At 41.0% G+C, this 14,529-nt stretch overlaps 1 protein-coding gene across 6 annotated transcripts in view; it reads right to left on the bottom strand.

The window, feature by feature from the left end:
* Positions 1–14,529, bottom strand: part of NHSL1 (NHS like 1) — a 236,325-nt gene that overhangs the window by 87,329 nt on the left and 134,467 nt on the right. Inside the window, exon 1 of one of the 6 annotated variants that reach the window (XM_054022259.1) lies at positions 174–274. The exons of the other annotated variants lie outside the window; for them this stretch is intronic. Coding sequence (XP_053878234.1) covers positions 174–252 — 79 coding nt within the window. The 5' untranslated portion in view covers positions 253–274. Of the gene's footprint in view, positions 1–173; positions 275–14,529 lie in introns of those variants that run through there. 6 annotated transcript variants of the gene reach the window in all.

The raw sequence follows: 14,529 nt of genomic DNA, 5'->3' as shown, positions 1-14,529 counted from the left end.
TATCGGCTTAGACAAGTATGAATCTGATTAACTTACTGAATTTAACCAATATTTTTTGTTTAAAAGGACTTGATTCCATCACATATTTATTTTTTCCAAATAATTATGATTATGAGAGAACATAATACTAAGAAACTCAAATCATTAACTAAAAGGACATAATCCATTCTTACTTGGCCAGTAGGAATTGTCTTCTCTGTTCATTAACTTTTTCTTGAGGCGCCCATGAAGTTTGATGTGACTATTCCCCATTTTGTTTGAATACAGTGGGATAAGTTCCTCTTCATCATCATTATGGTTGGCCTGCCACTTGCTTCTGTGCAAACACCCAACCATCGGGTCTGACGGCAGGCAGTGCACATAAGCAATCATTGTAAGATGCTGCTCCAAAGGATGTCCTTAGTATTCCCAATGGCTAGATTGGAGCAGAAGGAGTGGCCTGTCCATAACCTTTCAAATGGACAGAGGTAAAAGTTATGGAGGACAAAGATTTTGCTCTCCTCTTCAGTTAAGTAAGCAAAACTATTTAATTTGTGAGCTGTTTTGAACCGGATTTTATAATCCTTAAAAAATAATCCGACTAAGCAGATGACTTTTTAGGTGCTGGACACTGCAATATTTTTTTACTCTCAGCCTGATTCTTGCAGCAAAGAAACACAAAAATATCAGCAGCACAAAGCTGTGAAGCAGATCCATCTGCAACAGATTTCAAACTTGCTCCTTGGTGCTCTCACTAAAGTCTGCTGCTTCTCTTAAGCTTTATCCCAGATTATATGTCACCCTCTAAATAACAGGTACTATGGACACACACAGATGGTCATATCTTAGAAGTTTATTCAAGGCTAACTTAGTATGATCATTGCAACATGAACAGCTACAGAATCATAACCTGAAAGGAATCTGTCTTGATGAAGGACATTTAAATTATTTCTGCATGCAGGTTAAAGAAAAGGAAAAAAAGAAAGTAAATGTTTGGATTTTACATATGTGGACAGGAGCAAGGATATCAGATTTTAAAATCTGAATCCTAATATTTGTTACAAAAATTGTAGGAAATAACTCTCAGTTTAGTCTGTGGCTATATTTATAGTGAATAAATAAATAAAATCGGATATACATCACTTAGCATTTTATAAGCACTATACAAACAAATTCATGAATCTTTGTAACACCCCTGTGAGGTAGGTATTATCCATATTTAAAGATGAAGACAAACAACCTCACAGAGGTTTAGTAATTTGTCCACGCTTTAAGTGGAAAAGCCAGGATTAGAATTCAAATACACCTCTACCCCGATATTACGCTGTCCTCGGGAGCCAAAAAATCTCACCGCGTTATAGGTGAAACTGCGTTATATCGAACTTGCTTTGATCCACCGGAGTGTGCAGCCCCGCCCCCCTGGAGCACTGCTTTACCACGTTATATCCGAATTTGTGTTATATCGGGTCGCTTTATATCGGGGTAGAGGTGTATTCCCAGTTACCAACCTCAGATTCATTCTACTAGTCCATGCTACCTATCCTAAACATTGTGATACCTGTGATTAGCATTTTAAATAATGGGACCTACATTTTGTAAATGCATCAGTCTTGATACTATCACGCCCTCTATTTCTGCGCATATGCATACACCAGTGCAGGTATAATGGTAATCTTCCTTGTCCTCCATATTAGCTGAACTGGGTTAAGATCTTAGGAAATACTTCTATGGTACCAGATGTAATTATAGAGTGATTTTCCAACACATTCAAAATTCCAGGGAAGGGAGGGGGAGAGACACAATAAATCATTGGGTAGGATGATCCCCACTTGTAGCAAACATTTTCCCTTAGTTGATTTTACAGATTTACTTTGTATTTTTGGTAGGACTGGAGGGAGAGGGGGGAAGGAGGAATCAGAGTGTTTTAAAATAATCTTATGATTGTCAAGCTTTTTTCCATAGTGCAGATGACATCTAAATAAACAGATTATTTCGTGGACCACCTCCCCAACTCCCCATTCACAATTGCCTTGGATCACATCCCCTCCCATTCACCATCACAGAACATCCTTGTGACAACTACAGCAATTGCTTACATGCAAAAGTACACTAATGTTATGTAAGTATTTATGTAAATATTATAAGGCTTTTCTTGCTCCCCTGCTGATATGCAGAAGCCACTTTGGGCAGGCCCAAAAACCCACACTACAAATACAAGAGTGGGTGGTAGAAACCAGAAGATTTCCATGTTCCAAACTCTTAATAAAATCAAACAGGATAACTTATTGGTCATAAGACCCAATAGCATTTAACATGTACTTCTCTAGACCAGACATGTTCAATTAGCCATGTTTTCAAATGTGTGCCCCTGCAGTAATGCTAATACACGATAATGGGATCAGTACTGAAATCCTGTTTTAAAGAGTATATTTACCATGTGGTAGGAATTAATGTCTGCACCTAATCTTTAAGTAAAGACTAAACCTCCTGAATGTCCACGCTTCTAATATGCATGTGCTAGAAGTTATGGTCATTAAATTCTGAGTTACTTGCAAATACAAAATCATGAAGACTTAAAAAGAAACCGCAGTTTCATTCTTTCTGTGTGATAACTCATTTCTAGTATATTGCAAACTCTCCCCCACTGCCAATTCTTAGTTTGAAACTCTTAATAAAAAAAAAAAAAAAAAATCTTGTACATTGTCTGATAATACACTGTGGGTGAAATCTTGGCTCCATTGAAGTCAATAGCAAAACTCCCATTGACTTCAAAGAGGCCAGGATTTCACTTTATATCTTCAAAAGCAGCCCTCAAATAAAATTCTTACTGTTCCACTGCAGCTTTCATATTATTTTTCTTTTTTTAAAGAAAGCTGTCAATTCCTTTGCAACCCTGAACTGTCATTTACACACAGACCCAAAAAAATAGCACTTATTTCCTGCATTACCTGGTTTTAAATAATTTAACTACTAGTAAAATAGGTTATTAACTTGTCACTGCCTTCAAGGTCTTGATAGCCAGCTTTCTATTCCTCTCTTTTTAACCATTTCCTTATTTTCAAGCTTTGTTCCTAACAATTAGGGAGAAAACGGATTACATTTCACATAAAACTGTCAGGGGCTGACAGAATCACAAGAGTGTGGACATTTAGGACTTGTCTACACTGCCACTTACAGCGCTGAAGGGGTGAAAAAACACACCCCTGAGTGATGCAAGTTTCAGCGCAGTAACGTGGCAGTGTAGACAGTGCTCCAGCGCTGGTAGCTATTCCCCTTGCGGAGGTGGTTTTATTACAGCACTGGGAGAGCTCTGGGTTCTCTCCCAGCACTGGAGCCGCGACTACACAGCCACGTTACAGGCTGTGTCGACATACCCTAAGTGTTAAGATAAAACCACCCTGTTGTGTTTAGGCATTCCCAAGATCTCAAAACAGTGAGTGATGCTGAATATCACATGTACAATAACACAGAGAGTGGGTACAGAATACATATTCTATATATATTATAGACACACACAGAGTATTATAAACGCAAATTACAGCTAATTCTCACTGATACATTAGATCCACATCACCTTCAGACCTGTTGACAATTTATCTTTGAGTGCATTAAATAAGAAATTCTATCATCATCATCATGTATGCTATGTAGATTTTTTGGATAGTACAAGACATATCCATACAACTTCCACACCTTTTTTATGCTAACATCATGCACAGCTGTGACAGGTGAGAGTGTCCAAACACCCCAAGGGGTAGAACAGGGGATCTAGATTCCAAAGAATAAGCATTTGACTCAACTGATTTTACACAGTGTTATTGCGTATAAAAATATGCCAAGTAAGATCTTTTCGGAAAGACCGAAATGTTCTGAACTCGATGGTCATTATGAAATATGTGTAGAATAGTATGCTCCTGACCAGTACTACAATTGCAAGTACACCTCACAGCAGGGAAAGGTCTCCTCCCACCCCCACTGTTCAAGTACCCATCCATTGCCCGGCCAGGAAAAGACAGTTGTGAACCATTAGGACAGGGGTCAGCAACCTTTCAGAAGTGGTGTGCCGAGTCTTCATTTATTCACTCTAATTTAAGTTTTGCATGCCAGTAATACACATTAAAATGCCCCCATGTGCCCCCCCGGCACCTCCCTCGCCTAGGATTACCATATTTCAACGATCAAAAGAGAGGACCGGGGGGGGGGCGGGGCGGGTTGGGACCCTACCCCCTACCTGTCCCCTGACTGCCCCAACCCTTATCCACATCCCCACCCCCAGACAGACCCCCGGGACTCCCATGCCCCATCCAACCACTCCCCGCCCCAACAGGACCCCCAGAACTCCTGACCCTTCCAACCCTCCCCTTGCTCCCTAACTGCCCCCCAGGACTCCCCTTACCATGCCCATGCCGGTCAGATGCTGGCTCCACGTAGCGGCAAAACACGCTGCCAGGCTGCCGTGCGCACAGCCCCTCCCGCGCAGAGTGCTGAGGCTGCGAGAGGGGGGGAAGCTCCAGGAGGGGCAGGGGCTCTCACTCCTGGGAGCCACAGAACCCGAACATGGTGAGAGGGGAGCCGGGGGGTGCGCCTGCCCGGGCTGCGGCCTGGTGCTCCCTCCCCCCCCCACCCCCCGGATGCATGTGGGCGGTGGTTCCGTGCACCTGCCTGCTTCCACCTTGCCGCGCTCGGGCTCTGTGGCTCCTCCCGGAGCAGGCTCAGGGCCCCGCATCCCAGCAGCTCACACTTCCGGGAGCTGCAGAACCCGAGCGCGGTGAGGGAGGAGCCGGGGGGGCGCACCTGCCACTGGTCTGGGGTCCAGGCCGCCGGCCCCGCTCAGCCTCCTGCTGGCCTGGGGTTCTGTTCACTCATCCGGCAGCGGGCTGAGCAGGGCCAGCAGCGGGACCCTGGCTGGCAGCCACGTGCCAGGCAAAATCGGCACACGTGCTGTAGGTTGCCGACCCCTTACAGTTAATGGGAAAACACTGAAACAACTTGAAACTGAAAAGAAAAGCCCTGAGTATGTCTACAGTGCAATTAAAAGCATGCAGCTGGCCAGACCAGCTGACTCCAGTTCCCATTTCAGGGCTTCTTAACTGCAATGTAGACTTCCAGAGCTCAGACTGCAGCCCAAGCCTGGAAGTCTACACTGCAATTAAAGAGCCCCTTAGCCCAAGTCAGCTGGCATGAGCCAGCCTCAGGTTTTTAATTGCAGTGTAGACATACCCCAAGTTCAGGAAAACTAAGAGAGGAGGGAATTTTCCCCGCAGTGAACCAACATAGACTAAAGGTCTGGTCTACACAAGAAAATTAGGTTGGCTTAAACTAAATCAGTCAGGAGTGTGAAAAATTCACACCTCCAAGAGGCGTTGTTAAGCCAACCTAAGTCCCTGTACAGACAACACTAGGAATTCTTCTGTCAACCTAGCTACCACCTCTCAAAGAGTTGGATTGCCTATGCTGACAGACCCCCTCCAGTCGGTGGAGGTACTGTCTACACTGAAGCGCTACAACGGCACAACCCTGATAGAAAGAAGAACTGCAAGCCCTTAAAAGAGAAGGGGTTTGGCATGACAGACATCCAGGTACTAATGGCCAGCATCTAGGCAGGGTGCTGTCCATGAACCGTTGGATCCTCTCTAGGATGGGGGCATGCTGGGAAAACTGTTCAGAGGCAATAGGTAACTTGTCTAATATACAGAAGTGTGAAGTCTGAAGTCACAGCTTTATATTTATTTTCTGTGTAACTTGTATGTGTTTGCTTCCCCTTAGTATTTCATCTTTCCTATTAAATAAACATTTTGTTTATTTTTATCACAAGCGGGTTTCTGGCATGCAAACTGTGTGGAGTGTCTGCGCCAAAGTGAACCAATAACTGGGCAGGTTTTACTCCTTCAAGGATGATGAAGGCGAGGGGAAAAGTCGAAGTATCTGATAGTTAAGAACTCAGGATAGATGGATTCAGGAAGACTCGGGACTGGAAGGGCTACTGAGGTTACCCTGCAAGGAGTAAATAGGCTGGTGGAAGCCACGGGGAGACCTTTATGTTTTTAGGCTGGCTATTGGTGTCAGGGCTCTGAGCCATAAAAGCACACCATTAAGCCACCCAAAGTTACAGGGGCAGGCAGTGACAGAACCCCTTACTGGTCTGAGTATCTCCAAAACATGACAATAGCGTAAGTCAAAATGCCACTAGAAGTTAACTACTGATGCATGCACAACAGCAACATTTTAAAGGAAAGGGGGTACTTTAAAAATGTATACGTGGTATTCAGCGATTATTCAGAGCCAGCAGACTGACAGAAGTCCGCTTCATTCAATGTCTAAGTTCTAACTGATTAGCACTGCAAGCTATGAACCCCTGTATAACATAACAATCATTCCCAATTAGCTTTTGCTAGAGCCTCTTAATGGTACATTTCCCCACAGCATTGCTAAATGTTGCCCCATTTTGACAGTGATTCTATTTTAAGGGTGGTTGGCTTAATGTGTTTTGTCTTTTTTTTTTTTTTTTAAAGTAAGATTCTACTTTATTTAAAAAGTCTGCAAAACACCAACCCCATGCAACTGACTCAGGTAAATAAAATGGTGCATGGAACACTGAGTCACATAGCGAGAAATATCAATACTTATCGCTTATATGATAGAAATAAAATTCAGCACTTACATTATGCATTTTTCTTTGTCAAAGAGCTGTATAAACATTAGCTAATCTTTACAACATCTTTGCCATGCAGGAATTATTATCCTGATTTTACAAATGGATAACTTGATCCACAGCAGGAAAAGTTAACAATGTTCAACACCACAGAAGGAGTTGGTGTTAGAGCTAGGATTAGAATACAACAGTTACTGGCTCCCAGACCTGTATGCAGACCTTACCTCTTTCTGGGGCACTAGTTTAATTCCCAAGATGTTCACACTAAGGACTAGTCTACAGTGGCACCGCTTTAATGTGGCTTTTGTGGTCGCGGCAGAGTGGCGCGGCTCCCAGCGCTTGTGCACTGTCTACACTGGCACTTTACAGCGCTGAAACTTGCTGTGCTCAGGGGAGGGTGAGTAAGAAAGTTGCAGCGCTGCAAATTGCCAGTGTAGACAAGCCCTTAGTCATGCATTTGAAAAAATAAAACAAAAAGGCCTTACGTTTTCAGTCCAATACATGTTTTAGAAAAAGTAATAAAAATGAACCCATCAACTGAGACGCTGACATGACTTTTTACTTTTATTGTTTTTAAAAGTATGGTAATTCAAACACGTGAATAGCTTTTACCATAAATACCAAAAGACATCTATCAACACAGAGCATGGAAGATTTAGGGAGTGTCTACGGACTTCACAATCAGGCTCTGCAACAGCTTCACGCTGTACAGGACACAACTGTCCCCACATGATCTGACCTTAAAGTCTATGATTCTGTGAACATCACATTCTCTGGCATTAGCTCCATTCCTGACTCTCTTTTGGAATTAAAAAATATATACATTATGTGTTTGTGACTAACACTGGATACAGTTAACTTTCATTAAAAAAATCAAGGTGCATACATACTCACACAAGTAACTGTTGCATCACAAGATTTAAACAATAAAAAAACTAAACACAATATGTAATACACAAAACCAAGATTAATGGTGTTAGTGTGCATAACAACTCAGGTATAAATCCACACACTGAAAAGGAACTTGACCAGTTTAATTCCTGGTGTCCAAATAGTCAGACGTATGCTCAAAATGTAACCTGAAAGCACAATCCCCAAGTTCTGCAGAACCTGCTCAACACACCATACACCCATAAAACCAGCAGAGAAGCTTGCTACTAAACAAACTAAGCTGAGTATACACATTCACCTCTCTTTCTCTGTACTGAACAAAGCCCTAATGAGATTTAAAAAAAAAAAATGCTACGTTAATCTAAGTTAAAACAAGTGGCCGAATGGTTATGAGGAATTAAAGCATTGGGGGGAAAAAAATCAAGTTTCCAACACTTACAAAGCAGCATGGCCACACCAATACCATTCCAACTCCACTGCCTACATGTGCATTTCAGGACTCTGCTCAAAATTGCCATCCTTGGTGTTTAAACCTTCCATAGACTTGCTTGCAGACTACCCCGCTGACCTGGTGTCTCAGTTTCTGTCCACAGCCTTCTTCCTGTCCCCTCATGTAATCTCTCAACTGATGGTGGGAGAACCTTCTCTTCTGCTGTCCTTGTCATGTGGAACAGCCTTCCCATATCTCCCTACATCATCAACTCTGTTCTCAGCTATGATCATATAATTTCCCTCTCTTCTATACCACTTAATTTCACTCTTCCTCTGCTATCATTTATTATTTAATTCTATTACTATTGTTTAACCCAATAAAGCATTTTGGGATCACATGAAAGATACTACTGAAAATAATAATACAAAAACATTTTGCAAGATACTGTTTACAGTCCCTGGACATTTAAAAATACACTTAAACATGTATTTCAGTCATCATCTTTACTTTCAGTTAAAAAAAGGCTATTTTTACCGCAACAATCAATGTCACGTGTTTAAACACTGCAAAGCTAATATAAAACAAGAAAGCAAACAAAACCAGCTGTATAAACAGTAGGTAAATGAGTAGAATCCTACAGTTTTCCTCTTTATCCTTGTTGCCACACAGAGGCAAGACTTTTGCTGAGAAAGATTGTTTCAGTTAGTATAATTCGTGAATCAAATTTTGGGTTAAAAAAAGTAATTAGAGATGCAGAACCAATTTGACAATTGTTCTAATGAGAAGTTATTATTGGTGGCTGTTAAAACAGAAGCTATTATGCCACATTATTTTAGGGGCTTGGTCCCATGCAGCTGTTGCGGCATCTGAAACATGGAGCGAAAGATGATCTGCCAAAAAAAAAAAAAAAAAAAAAAAAAAAAAAAAAAAAAAAAAGGTTCTGATCTGGAGCAACAATGGAATGACAAAGCTGGTAACGCTGGTACACCCAAGCACCACTAAAGCAAAGGATTCATTTACATCTGTGAAAAACAGCTCATTTTACAGCTCACATTAAATGGCAATTCAGACACAGTTGCGGTAGGATTACCAGTGTCAGGCCTGCTTATTAAACCCATTACCATGGTAACAGAAGAAAGTAGTCTCCCCACTACCACTCCCTTCACAATCTCTTTATGGCTTTAAAAGGCCAAAGAGGAAAGCTTTTTTTTTTTTTCTTTTTTGGACACAGCAGTGTGACAATATCTTCATTTTCTTTCCAAAGCTTTTCTGTACTTAAAAGTCATGGTGCAATTGAATTTTCAAAATAAAAACAAAGCGAAATAATAGACTCTCCAGGGTCAGTGTTATAAATGGCCTTTTGTTAGGAAATGGAAAGATGTATTATTCTGATGCTGCCACTATGGCTTATGAATTAGAAGCTGTTCAGTCCACCTTTGTATGTTACCACTGTAATTATAAAAACAGTGCCATCTACTGATCAATCACAAAATTACATAAAGGCCCAATCCTGCACAGTGCTGAGTCAGAAGCATTTTTCCTGTCCCATGAAAAATTGAGATTTTTAACATTTTTTTCCTGCCCCGAATCAGGACAAAAAGTCAAAATCTCAAAAATTTCACAAACCAGTCTTTTTTTTTTTTTTTTTTTTTTTTGGACTCAGGCAATCAAAAGGTTGTTTTTTCTATTTCAATTTTTTTTTTTTTTTTTAAACTAAAATTTCAAAATGAAAAGTCATTCAGAACTGGGAAATTAAACTTTTTTTTTCATATATGTCAAAAGATTTTTTTTGCAATTTCAAAACCTTTTAACAAATCAAATCAAGAAATTCATCAAAACCGACCCTTTCCCACGTAGTTTCAGTTTCAATGAACTAGCATTTTCCAACAAAATAAAGCTCACCAGTAAATTCCCGACCAGTGCTAATCAAGGGTACTTTGCATCTCAGAGGATCCAAAGCATGATTTTTAAAGTTTTGAAGGGTTTTTGGTGGGTTGTTTTTAAAAAACTTATTATGGTACAATGAGTTGCATGCAGACAACTGCCTTTTGAACTTGTGTAAAACAGAAGTGGAGTTCAGTTTCACTACTGAGTACTCACAGCAAATGTGTGTCATAAGCATTATCAGAAGGTATAAATACAGGCGTTCAGCATTACTTCACCTTTTTATATATCTATTGTTTGTTGTAGCTTGGAAAACAGTAGTTTTGGCCAAGCATGACAAACACACCTAGATCTATCCGATAAGTCATTTTCACATTTCCAAAGCAGACTACTCCAGAGTCAAGTGCACCCTTTGGGTTCTGCAAGGTGGAAGAATTTGCTAGATGTCATTTTCCTATGACAAGGTAGTGAGCTACTAAAAGAAAAGTAGATTCTAATACCCTTATTAATAATATTAATATTGCATATTATTTAACATTTATACTCTATAGTACAGTACCTTATTTGGCAAGAAGTCTCCTTGCAACGAATGGGACTGCTTGTGGAGTCTGGTACTTTACAAGGTAAGCAGAATGGCAGAATTTGGCCCTCAGTTAGCAGAGATAATTAAACTGTATTTTCAGTTTTACAGCCAAAATTGTCATCACTGCATGGTTTGGTTAATGACATAAATTTGTTTCAATTTAACAGTTCCAGTTCCATCTTGGAAACACACTAAAACCTGAACTTTAGCAACAACAACAAAGTACATGAATTGGTCTTGAATAATACCTTGTATCAATAAATATTATTATTTTAAGCAATAATAGTACTGCAGAAAACACAGTATTCTTTGCAAATCTAAAGTATTATTTTATTTAATATCTCAATTATTGGAGAAACACATCTCTGAGACAAACCAGTAGAATTAGCTGCTTACGGTACATATAGTTTACAACCATCCAGAGGAGGAAAAAAATGTGTTGGAAAGAAGAATTAGATTAGCTCTACTATTTATAGATCCTGGCAGAGTGAGGCATCTAATTCCTTCAGCAAGGGCAATGACAAAAATATGTGCTGCTATTAACAAAGGAAAGGTGAATCTGGTAAGCAGCAGTCCAAGTTAGCAGTACTTAATTTCCAAATAAACAGTCAAACCCCATAAGAGCAATATACTTCTGTCCAGTGTTCAGTAGCTAACCAATGCAAATTGTTTAGAATCAAGAGTAATATGCACACCTTTCTTGGAGATGAGATAATTATATTAACATGCTCTATCAACTCCTATTGATTTGTCACTTTTATACCTATAATCTCTGGTTAAATGGTCAGTGTTTCATGATGGAAAAATTAAGTTAATGGATTAAGCTAATTATACCTATTTATATTGCTCTCATCTCTATAATATCCAAGCACCTAACAAAAAGATAAAATCCAAATGGCTGAATCCAACAAATGATATAATACTCCCTTCTTCTTCCACTATATCAGTAGTTATTGTTCTAGGAAAGGAGTGAGCTTTACGTATTGTTCCGGAAATGGTGCACATCACAATCATTTTCATCTCCTCAACAAGTGAGTTCCATAGACATAGGCTAACTGCCAAGAAAGCTGGCTGACTCAGTCCCATGACTACCACCCTGTCTGTGGATGAGACAGTCACACAGTTGTTGAGGAACAAAGATGCTGTGAGAGGCCACAGTCAGAGATAAAAGCTATAGAGGTAGCGGGGGCCAGTTCCCTGGTGTGACTGAAAGATAAAGACTGGCTGTCCATCTTTGGACTTGGAAGACAAGGACCTGCGAAGGTGGGGAGAAAGAAGGGGGGCAAGAAGATGGGCCCTACAGGGTTGTCTGGGCCATGGGTAGCTCATGCTGTGAGTACCCACTACCACCTAAGATCCAGGGGGATTTTTTTCCCCCTTAACATAAGGGGGTTGGAAGCATCAATATAGTTAGGTGCCCTGGCAACCTGTCCTGCTTAGAAAGTCCATATCTGGATCAAATGGCATCCTCTACCTCCCTTGTACAAGTTACCCACATTGTGGGCACAGCATAGGGGAAGAGCAGATTCTTCATGGCCACTACTCTACTTCCTGTGTAGGACTGGGGAATGTGTAGAGCCTTCATACTCTCCACCCCAGCCATGTCAGCAAGCACAACTAAGGAAGCATGGAGGCAGAAGTAGCCTGAGCCTTGTCAAAGGCTGGTACAGATTTCTTCCCCTCCGTCCTGACAAGCAAAAGGGGAACAAGGCACTTGAATAATGACTTGTTACTATTTGTTCCCTGGTCTCCTTTTGAGGCAGCATAACCACACACTGGCCCTCAGTCAAGGCAGACTGTATTGTAAGGCTTTAGGCCTGGTCCACACTAACCCGCCATTTCAGACTAAGGTACGCAAATTCAGCTACATTAATAACGTAGCTGAATTCGAAGTACCTTAGTCCGAACTTACTGCGGGTCCAGACGCGGCAGGCAGGCTCCCCCGTCGATGCCACGTACTCCTCTCGCTGAGCTGGAGTACCGGCGTCGACGGCAAGCACTTCCGGGATCGATTTATCGCGTCTAGACAAGACGCGATAAATTGATCCCAGAAGATCGATCGCTTACATCCGGACCAGGAAGTAAGTATAGACGTACCCTAAGGTAGTAAATAAGACTTTAAAACTGTTTTACAGTTTGTTGGAATTGTCACCTTAAACTTTATCTGGGAAGACTAATTGCGATGGGCTGTTGAGAAAGAGGTGAGAGACTGACAGGGTGAATATTTCAAGAGAGGAAATTTAATCTAAAAATTCAAAGAAAACAGGATTTTAGAAAATAAAGTTTATTCCATTTCAATCTGTTAGAATTACTATATGGTCTTCTGGCAAAGGACCCAGGTTCTGCTAAATACAATACAGAATGTGTTATATGACTGTTCAACATCTTGACAGATGAAAGGAGACACGACAAAGTCTGTCAGTGGAGCTTAGCCACGGTATCGGAACAGGGCCCAATGCAGGAGTGGCAAACCTTCCCACAGTGGCTACAGGTCCACTCATCAGATGGAAGCTGAAGCACACTCCGCTTCCTGGCTTGGCCTGTGGGCCTCAGCCTGGGCTCTCTGATCGCTCCCTGCAGTGACTGCACCAGCCTTAACCCAGCTTCTTCAAACTGAACAATTGTGGTCAGGATTTTCTCAGTTGTCAGTGGGAATGCTGATTTTCTTGAGGCTTTGGTTTCAGAGTAACAGCCGTGTTAGTCTGTATCCGCAAAAAGAAGAACAGGAGTACTTGTGGCACCTTAGAGACTAACAAATTTATTAGAGCATAAGCTTTCGTGCATGCATCCGAAGAAGTGGGCTGTAGTCCACGAAAGCTTATGCTCTAATAAATTTGTTAGTCTCTAAGGTGCCACAAGTACTCCTGTTCTTCTTTTTGAGGCTTTGGATTGACCTTATCGCTGTGTCGGAGCTTTGGCCTTCCTCTGCATCATGAGCAGTTCTTAAGTTGGCCATAGAGCACAACCTTCGGCAGATGATTTTAAGGCATGCACTGCACAAGTCCCAACCAGCGAAGTCTGCATAGACTGTAGACCGGTTCACTCAAGAATCTCGCTACTGGTAGCCCATTGGTACCCAAGTAACTCCAAGGATTTTACTAAGAAGGTAGAGGTGAAAACTATTCTATATCCACTCCTGCTTGGATTATATAATCCAACTTTCATAACCGTAAAGGACAGTACTAAGGACACAAGCTTGATAAATAGACACCTTTGTGTTCAGGATTAGCAACTTGTTCCAAACATGTGAGGTAAGTTTGCCAAAGGTAACAAAAACTTTGCCAGTATAGAATAACAGTGCATTAAATCATAGAGTTTCTGAAAATTAAAACATTTAAATTTCAGTTCAGCAATAGGTAAAAAAAAATTGCAGCATATCACGAGGCTTTGTTGTAATAGCATCAAAAGCTCATAGTGTTCTGAGATAATTATTTTAGTGTAACAATCTTGTAAGTCATGAACTTTTAAAGTAATATAAGGTGTCAGCAGATGAATCGAGATATCTGTGTTTGACGTTATCCCATTCTTCTTCTACCAATAGCGACATTAATCAATCTGGTAATTTTTGCTAACAATAAAGGAGGAAGCAAAATTTAAAGATGCAACTCAGAATAATTTATTCTCAAAGGAACAGGAGTACTTGTGGCACCTTAGAGACTAACAAGGTGCCACAAGTACTCCTGTTCTTTTTGCGGATATAGACTAACACGGCTGCTACTCTGAAACTTATTCTCAAAGGGTAGCTCACCAACCATTCTAGGCTGTGGCTTATGCTACTGTTTCAGTGAACAACTTCCTCTTCAATAAACCCAATCCACCCATGTAAGACCAAATTGTTTTACGCCAGACTACAACAAAACAAGATGCAGAAATTAGGTCAAACTCCTCAAATCTATGCAGTTGTGCATCTTCTTATAGGCGTTTAACCTTGATGTATAAGCCTAATAAAATGAACTGCATTGAGAAGACTGAGAAAAGCAGATTTGATGCTGAACATGAAGACCAACATACTTGTTATACTGTGCCTCTTCTTCCATCCAGTGTCTCTGCATGTTTTGTTTTACATGGAGGGAGGGGAGGGACAGAGATATGGCTGCCCTTTGCCCA

The sequence above is a fragment of the Malaclemys terrapin genome, chromosome 3 (genome assembly GCF_027887155.1).
Source record: "Malaclemys terrapin pileata isolate rMalTer1 chromosome 3, rMalTer1.hap1, whole genome shotgun sequence".
Taxonomy (NCBI): domain Eukaryota; kingdom Metazoa; phylum Chordata; order Testudines; family Emydidae; genus Malaclemys; species Malaclemys terrapin.
The sequence above is the reverse complement of the archived record's forward strand: the minus strand, read 5'-3'. Positions and strand labels throughout refer to the sequence as shown.